General features: G+C 31.7%; 1 protein-coding gene and 1 long non-coding RNA gene across 2 annotated transcripts; one reads left to right on the top strand and one right to left on the bottom strand.

Moving 5' to 3' along the window:
- Window positions 1–2,859: 2,859 nt before the first annotated feature.
- LOC110011609 (uncharacterized) lies at window positions 2,860–4,023 on the top strand. Its single transcript, XR_002286633.2, has 2 exons — window positions 2,860–3,466; window positions 3,563–4,023. It is a non-coding gene; the product is annotated as an uncharacterized LOC110011609 (long non-coding RNA).
- A 1,077-nt stretch (window positions 4,024–5,100) lies between these two features.
- On the bottom strand, window positions 5,101–5,633 carry LOC105156331 (uncharacterized). Its single transcript, XM_011072427.3, has one exon. It carries the CDS (start codon window positions 5,593–5,595, stop codon window positions 5,143–5,145), a length of 453 nt encoding a protein of 150 aa, XP_011070729.2. The 5' UTR covers window positions 5,596–5,633; the 3' UTR covers window positions 5,101–5,142.
- Between the last annotated feature and the right edge of the window lie 4,041 nt (window positions 5,634–9,674).

Here is a 9,674-nt window from a genome sequence, read left to right as displayed (position 1 = left end):
AGTCTCTGCTTTTGAATTTTTGAACTTAAAGTTAATTTACTATAAAAAGTATAACTAGATCCCTATCCACTTATGCAACTTCTTGATAAATATAAATTTTTTTTTATAATTTATTCCCACGTCAAGTTTGTGTAATAAACCAAATAAATGTACAGAAATGAACTTGTCATCAAACCCCCCTGCTGCTTCCAACTGTCTCACATGACTATTCCTGGAAGGGTAGTTTGGCACTTTCACACAAACAAGATTTTTTTCCTCAAATATGATTATGTTGGAAATATTAATTATTAAAAAAAAGACTAATTTACATAGTCATGTTGGTCATTTTCATTTCATAAATAATAAAATTGGAGTTCGTTGCTATGTTCTTATTGATGTTAAAAAAACCACAAGAAAGCGATTGGCCATCGCGGGCATATTCATTTTTTTCAAATCTATAAATATCTCTAAAAAGTCTATTTTCTCAGTCGATATGGATGAAAAATTTATAATTTTAGCTTTTTTTTGGGGAGGGGGAATAATTAATTAAGGTAATTACTCCATGAATTCTAGTTTTTGGCGTACTATTTTCCCTGCAAAATGTTATAAAATATGAGGAAAAAAAAGAAAGAAAAAAGGTAAGCGGAGGTGAGAATAATGAAGGGGAGTAAATGGCAAAGAAGAAGGGGTTAAATGAGTAGACAAATGAAATGACAACTCAAACGAGTCATCCCAACCATCAATGACTGTAGGAAGAAATCAAAAGCTTCACCCAAACAGGGAATATCATCTGCATCTCTCCTGCCCAAAAGTACTTCTCAATAGGGTTTTCTTGCAAACTTAAGGTACCTTTCATTTCATTGTACCTTCATTTTCTCAACACCCTTTCCACTCTATATATCACCAACTTTAATTTTCCCATTCATCATTAAACAAAATTCGACATAAAATTACATTCACAGATTATTATTTATTTTGGTGATCTATTTGCTTATAATTTTAATTAATTATATCATATGATTTATTTGCACTGCTATATGTTCTTTCTGAAAGCATTAAACGACGACCACCTCAAGAATTCAGACATTTTTGTTTGGTTTACCATATCAAATTATTATTTCATTTAAAATTTTAGATTGCTACATACGAGAATAATTTAATATTACTATCTTAAACAAAAAGTATGAAATCTCTAAATCTCTAGGGAGTGAAGGTATAGTGAGGTCAGGTAATTTATTGGCTTGGGAAATTGTACGTTTTTTTTAATTATCGAGCATCACAGATTTGTTTTTTGGACTCTGGTAACTTAAATTATAATGCGTTTATACTTTTGATTTGTCACCAATTTTATCTAAAAACTAAATAAGAGATAATTACACTCTTCTTTTTTGAGATTTGGTATAATTATAATGTGGTTTGAAAATTTACATTTACTATTTTTTAGGTTTGTTTTCGTAAAATAAATAGATAATTCTATTAGTCAAAATTCACTAAATTCATTGATATTAATTAAAAATTAACTTGTTACTTATTGAAGGTCAAATAAATTTTTTGAGACTACCTTTATAACGGTGTCTTCTCACGTGCATTTACGTATAAAGATGCATAGTTTTTATGAGTTTGAAATATTTATCTCACAATTTCTTCTCTCCATCTGCGCGCAGTATGAACGTTCATCCATAATCAACTTTGCTGAAATCAACTCCATTCTATAAATAAGCTTTTCAGAAATAACATTTTTATTGTTTAATGATGTCTGCCCATGTTCGGTAATAGTTCAAGTAAAAATCACCTGCTAGATATCATGTGACTTTTCACTTAAATTTGAATATATATATATATATATTGTATATCTATACTCCACACAAATATCCAAACTGAGAGTAAGCAGAAAGTACGTAGACACCATGTTCGACCAATTAAGTGCCCGTTAATCTTTTATTAAAATCAAATTTGATCGGACAAAATTAACGTGGTACGTGCTGTGTATATAGCCAATTCAAACTTGATAAAATCTGATTGGAACGAAAAATTTCCTAGCAATAAAATCCAAGCTACAAAAATATGTAATCATTATCTATCTTATAACAAACTATATTAAAGAAAACAAAACAGAACTATTGATAAAAATATTAAAAGGTTAGCTCTAATCAGCAAAAACAAATTAATTGACACTTGACAAATAGACACACACATCCATAGAGAAAAATGTAATTAAGATCCACTAATATAGGGGTTGTGCAGTTTCAATTCAAATCAATTTAAGATTGACAACAAAAAAAATTACAATTCATGAAAAATGACAATTTTGGTTCAAAAAATTCTAATTTGACTTGAACTTGTCACATGTCTTTCACATGACACCTAAAAATTGGGGAATTTTGCCAAATTAAGGTTTTTCAAATCAAAATTGTCAATCTTTTTTTTTATAGATTATATATTTTAATTGAAAATCTCGAATTGATTTGAAGTGGCATTGCCACCACCTTGTGGTAGAATGGACCAAAAATGCGTTTTTGCCCAACAGACATCAAGAATTCGTTGTTAGCTTTTAAGCGATGAATTTGCAATGGAAATGAGTGGTTCCAAATTAAGGTTGTCCATTACGGTAGAGAAGGGGTTTGTGCTAAATATGGAATACTATGATTCATGACCAAGTCCAATGCTAGAAACAGTAGCCACCTTTATCTATTTCTGGTGAGCCATACAGCTGTTTGACAAGATGTATAATAAGAGTACGAAGTTTTTGAAACTACTGTTGTCCAATTTATTTCAACACGTCAAATCATCGCTACGAACATCTTCACACACATACATACATATATATATATATATATAACTCTACTATGTATAACTGTCCAATCTCACTATTTTCATGCTTATGCATTCTGCCCTAAATCCACTTCACAGCCCACCTTAGATTTTCATGTCTCCTCATCTCTTTCAATCATCGCCTATATATATTCCTTCAAACCTTTGCATTGATTCATGACAAGGTTGATTGAAGTCTCTATAATTTGTATGTTCTTGATCTAGGGTTTTTAATAATATTTGTTGTAAATTAGGGTTGTGGAGAAAGGAGCTTCCTTCAGTCCAGTCCGAGGCAGTCTGAGAGCTGAAAACCCAGCTGCTGACTCGTTGGTTCATGAACTCATCATCGAACAAGTTGATGGCGATGGGTTTCTGATCCAACGATGCGGGAGCTGTGTTCAGTTTTTCCTGCCGCGTCTTGGACTGAAGGGAGCTCCCTATTTTTATCCACCATCCCTTAATTTTATGTTTGCATTTTAGTTTCCATCTATGTTTTCTTACGTCAATCCTATGACTACTCAGAATGTGTTGTTTTAATTAGACCAATAAATGAAGTCTCATTTTCTTGAAATGTGAGAATTGCTTTAATACCATGTACCATAATGTTTTTGTGCCTAAATATTTCATGTTTCAGCAGCAGCTAGCACATGCAGAAAAACCACAAAAAACTAAAAGGGTATGACACTGTTCAAAATCTTTGCTCAATTTCACTTATGTACATGCTTTTCTTGCACCAATTCCTTAAACCTAATATTTCTGCGTGAAGCTGCAGGTTGACAAACAAAACTACACAATTTCTCAAGTCCTGATGACGGACAAAGGCTTCTGATCTTCCGAAAATAGACAGAAATCAGGGAAATGTTTAATGAGCCATTTGAGACTAGTTAATGGATTGGCTTCTGTGTAATCAATTCTAGCTTGGAGTATACCATGTTGTGTGTTCTAGTTTGAGCAACATCGATCCAAGGAACCAGTCATGGGAAAGTTATAATCACCTCGTACGTACGTACATATCCATGACAATAATCACGATGAGCCGCCTCCCCGGTTGTATTTATTTATTTATTTTTTCCATCTATAAGGTCTTTTTACAGTCAAATATATACGAGCATTAGATTAGATCTCATCGTTGAAATTTGTTCCCGGGACAATATTTGAGGTCTGATGTATATAATTTGATGTACGACTAGAACTTTGTGTTTATTAATAATCATCACACTTCTTTAAGGCAAACGGACTTTAGGGTGTGGTTGAACAAGATTTTCCTATCCAGCATGAAAAATATCCACTCGTTCCACAATTATGTTTGTGGTGTTGACATCAAAGTCGTAGCTATAATTATTTTTTATTTTAAGATTTTTTTAAAAAATTGAATGTAATTATAATTATATAATTTTAACATTATAATTTTTTAGATTTTAATATATTTTAAAAATTAATTGAATATAATTAATTTATAAAAAACTAAAATTAAAAAAAATAAAAATAAAACAAGGGTGTCATGGCTGACATCCACGACTATGTCAACCACGATTTGATGTCGTGGATAAAGCTCATATTTTTTTAAAAAAATAATTTTTAATCGAGTCGTGGATCACATCCACGACTCAACATATATTTATTATATAATTTATATAAATTATATTTGTATATTTTTTAATAATATTAAAATGATTAACTCTCAGTACAAGCCTATCCAAATGAACATGAATGGATGATAAGAAAGATATGCAGGAGATTATCAAAGAGCATATGAATTTTAGTCTCATTGAGTTTGGATCTCTACTTACAGTAGTCTTGGTTTTCTACTAAGAAATCATGGTCAGATAAAAAAAAGGTAAACACAGGTTGATAATTAACTATCAAGGGATTAACAGAATATATTAATTTGATGGATATTACATTTCGAGTAGAGAGCACTTAATTGACTGCATTAAAGGTGCAAAAGCGTTTTCTAAATTTGATTGCATCTAATTTTTATCAAATTAAGATGAAATGTGAATAAAAAAAAATTACACATTCTCCACACCACAAGAACAATATATATGGAATGTGCTACCAATTGAATTAGTTAATGCACCCCAAATCTTTTAGGGTATTTAAATAGTGTTATATTTTTTCGATTGAGTTACTAACGTTTTGCAAATTCGGTAACCACGTAATCGTAATTTTTAAGCTTTTATCAACTTATTTGTAATTGCAATCTATCAAACATCGCATCCCCCATTAATGCAATCCGTGTACCTCCAGAACAACATTCAACCTTCTAAATATAAAGAAAACAAAATAAAAAGAAAAGAAAAGAGACAATTGCAAAATAATATATATATATATATATAATCTTAATTTAACCTAGCTAAGATGAATCCCATGCAACAAGCCTTTGATTAACTCCAAAAAGTTGATCAACACCACAGCAGTTGAAGTTGGCACACTCAACGCAACTAGTGCAATCATGCCCAAGGCCAGGCTCGGCCTTGTCTCCATCAAATGCCATTGCAACCACATCATTGCATCACATATCATCGAATCATAGTTCGGGTAAACTCGTTTCTCCCAACCCATCCATTCCATAGGCGGCTCGTAATTCCTCTCCATCATCTCCATCTCGTGGATTCTCTTGCGCAGAACGATCATGTTCTCGTCCACGACCCGGTCGTTATAGTTATGGTTGCTGGCCTCTCTCCTCCTCATCGCTAACGTTTTCGTACAGACTCTCGTGTTTCTGTTTGATTTGATTATTCCGATTCTTGAAAATGGTTTAGAACACGAAATTGGAGAACAAAGGGAAGAAGTTAATGGCATGTTTGGTTCGTATATGGAGTGATGGAAATAGGTTTATGGGGTTTGTATTTATAGTTTAAGGAAAGAGTCGTGTGATGGCAACATGTGTGGTCACTAATGTCCTAGGTAATTGATCAATAAACAATGTGGGCAACGTGTTTGGATTGAAACGCGCCTTTAGTTAATAGTAAAAATGGCACGAAGTGTGGTTTGTCGTACGTGTTAAAGAGCCGACATTTGCAATTCGGACATAAAGGAGGTAGAGTGCATGCATCGTGTCGTTTGTATTTTCAAACATAGTGAAATTCTTTCTTCTTTCGTTAATTGCGGCTGCAAGGAGAAAGCTAAAAGTTGTGCTTAATTTTGACGAATTTTGCCGCAACCACGTAATTTGACTTGGGTAATTGGGAGCCGGATTTCCTGGATGTGTCTGGGTTCATGTTTCTTTGCGGATTCGGATGAATTGATGTATGCAAAACCAACTTCGCAGTGCTCTTCATTGCATTTTAATCCAAATCTTTGTACAGTGTTTCTGAAAGGAATACGAAATATCAGTCTTAACGTTGGGTCCCTACTTTCTTGTCATATTATCTGTACTATATATATTAAGTGGGACGGACGTACGTTTTTTAAGGAAAAATTGTAATTTACATCCCATGATTATCCTATTTTTTATTTTAATTCAATTATTTTATGGCTCAATAGATTTAGTCCTACAAATCCAAAAATATAATGAGAAAAAAATTATAAATAGAATGAGTTATGGGACGTAAATTGCAATCCCAATTTATGAACTAAAATACTCTCGAGAGTATCCTTATTTTTTCTACCGTCTCTATAAAATTAAATTTCTAATCAGTAACTTTTTATTAAGGCATATTTAAGTTTGAATTGTAACCAATATATATATATATATATATATATATATATAAATTCAAGGCTGATTTTACTTTATCAGTATTTGGAAGTTAGTGATTTGATCTTTATTCTCTTTTATTTAACTAAATAAATATATAAAAGAAATTAAATCATTCACACAATATCGAATATGTTGCGATTACAATTATGTATAACAAGGAAGTCTTTGAGTATGATATTTAATTAAGATTCTTTTCACTAATTAATAAGACATCTTTTTTCAGTAAAATCATGAAGTTTAATTTGACCAAAATAGATCGTACACTGAATTTGACAAGTTCACACCAATAATCATCACAAATAATCTTGAATTTGCTCTTGCTTCTGGTTAAATATTTCTTCTACAAAACTCCAAAAATGCAAGATGCATGGTTACAAATTTTACTCATTTCCTTTTCTTGTATTAATCACAACATTAATTTTTTTTGTAGTGAGCTGTTTGCAATAGTTTCTACTTTTGTGGTGGAAATAAATTTGTAGAAAAAATTATGAATTAAGTAGTAGTAAAAGTTGAGAGTATTTTGCAAACAAACGTTAAAAGTGAAAAAAAAACAGAGTTGAAGTTGGAGTATTTGAAAAAATAACTTAATATTTGCAATAAGATAATAACATGCAGAAGTTGCTGGGGAGGTGCTTATAACTTTTGGCTTAAATCAACTTAATTTAAGCAATTCAAAAATAGAAACTGCAAGACAAATATACACTTTTCAGCTTATTTAAAGTAATCAGAATAAACACTCTCTAAACAGGTTAAAAGCATAATAAATTATAAAGAAAAAAGCACTCTTTTAAATAATAAACTAACAAATATTTATTTTAAATGATCGCAGACATGCTCGAAGACTTGAATCTAGTAGCAAAATTACTATAATCTCATGCAGTGGAATTTGGCGCCTCTGAATTAAAAGGTGACAACTCTTCATTAGACTCTAATTGATCGGTTTATGTAAGTGATTTTCTTGACTCACAGTAAGAAATATGATTTTTGGTTCTGATTTATTATCATAATTAAAAGTAAAAAATTATGATAAATACTAATTAATTATAATTATACAATAATTACTAACTGTTAGTTTTGTAGACAAGACTAAAACATTACGTACAGATAAAAACCCATAGCAAATATTTTGATTATAGTGAAAATTGATTAATCGTGGTTGAAGCTAAATTTTTGCATTAATTTGGTATAATGATAATAGATAATATTCATTTATTATGATTTTTAAACCATGCATAATCATTGTAAATATGGGAAATAATTATTTTTTTTCTTGTAGTGTGTCAATCAAAACTCAAATTTAAGCAGTAATGAAAAACTTGCATATCTATCTTAATTCATGTATATAAAATATTTTCTACATTACATACTTTCCATATACATACATAATACACATTTAATGATTTAAACATTTATAAATATAATAAAAATCAGATGAAATACGAAATTACATCCTGACATATTGTTCCAGTATACATCGACCTCACCCACAAGGTACGTGTATAATAAAATCCTAACACCCATGCATGCCCTTAGAAAAATGTAGCAAATAGCATAACATCACTGCCAAAGAAGTAGACACACTATATATCAACAGGGCAGCCATCCCCATGACCAAGCTTGGCCTAGTGTTCATCAGCAGTATTTGCAGCAATCCCACTCCTTCAATCACACGCCACTCGTAATTCTTGCACCATACCATCCATTTTTATCCTTAGATTCATCGTAATTTTGCTGCTCTTCCTTCCTCAATATCTCTTGCATTCTAATCCTTAGGACAATCATGTTTTCATCAACGTTGTTGTCCTTGCGCCGCCATTTCCCATCACTACTACCATGAATTCCCCTTTTCCTTGCAGAAATCGAAAAATTCCCAACTCTCTTCTTCCGACCAGATGAAGATTTTCGACACGTTAAATTCCCTGGAAAGGGCAGTTTTAGGTCATGTTGGGTGGTTTGGAAGGAGTTAGTAGCTAACCGCATCGTCTTGATTTTCAAGATTTGCATACTCTTTCAGGCAAGAAGTGATCTTTTGTGGTCTCAAACGCTATTTACTCGATGAGGTCTTAACCTAGCTAGTTGTTAAGGTCGGAGTCTTAACTAGCTATGAATATTTGGATTTTTTATGTTTGTGTCTGATCAAGGGATGGTGTGTATATATATAGATAGATTGAACCAAGTGAAGAACGAGTTGATGATCGATGGTGGATGTATTAAGTGAACATTTTGTGCGTTTGGAATTAATTACGCGGGCTGAAAGTCGTCGCAGTTTGATGGCAAAAGCAGTCCTAATTATCACGATTGTGATGATATTCCAAAGACAATGAATTAATGTTGTCTTGTGGAAAATTTTAGGCTTTTTTTCACTTGGGTTGTTCATGAACACAAGTGAATCGTACAGTCAAAAGGTGGCCATTAAATCCATCATATCAACTATACAACCTTCCTTTCCGCATTTGAGATCTCATTGTTCTTACATAGTGGTAAGATTTAAGTGGTGCAATGTAGGGCGACCCAGATTCAATTCATATGTAATGAGACGCCCATCATACATACAGTCGATTGGTACTTTATACATTAGGTGTAGCATTGAGAAAAACGATAGGGTTGAAGTGTGATCCTACTCAAATTGCACCATGGATTTTGGTCTCCATATTCTTTAACTCACCACATTGCATTTTATAATTTTAGTGACAAATATCCTTAATGCCCTTAAATTTATGATAGAAACTTTAATTTTTTTTTTAAGAATTAACAAAGCTCATGCCATGCACATATTGTTTGCGTCAGAAATTTAATGGGGTTGATAGATGGGACTACAACTGCAAATATTTCGGAGGTATAGGATGCAATGTGGTGCGCTAAAAAATAATGAGATGACCAAAATTGCAAAAAGACTAATTTGTGGGACATAAAATATAATTTTTCCATGTTTAGCATTTTTTAAAGGGTTAATTACACTTAAACCTTCTCTAAAATGCAATTACGCTTTCCCAAAAAAAATTTAATATTACACTTACGCCCCCTACAAAAATTTACAGTTTACACAAGATCTTCTCCATTTAGGATTTGAACGCACAGAAATTACATAAATTTTAATTTTACCCCTCATTTATTCCCATGTGATATATATATGTATATATATATTTACTTGTAAGTTATAAGAGGGTAAATATACTATATA

This window comes from Sesamum indicum, linkage group LG2 (genome assembly GCF_026168435.1).
Source record: "Sesamum indicum cultivar Baizhima isolate 11 linkage group LG2, ASM2616843v1, whole genome shotgun sequence".
In the NCBI taxonomy this organism is placed as follows: Eukaryota; Viridiplantae; Streptophyta; class Magnoliopsida; order Lamiales; family Pedaliaceae; genus Sesamum; species Sesamum indicum.
Note: the sequence above shows the minus strand (reverse complement) of the source record. Positions and strands in the feature narration are given on the sequence as shown.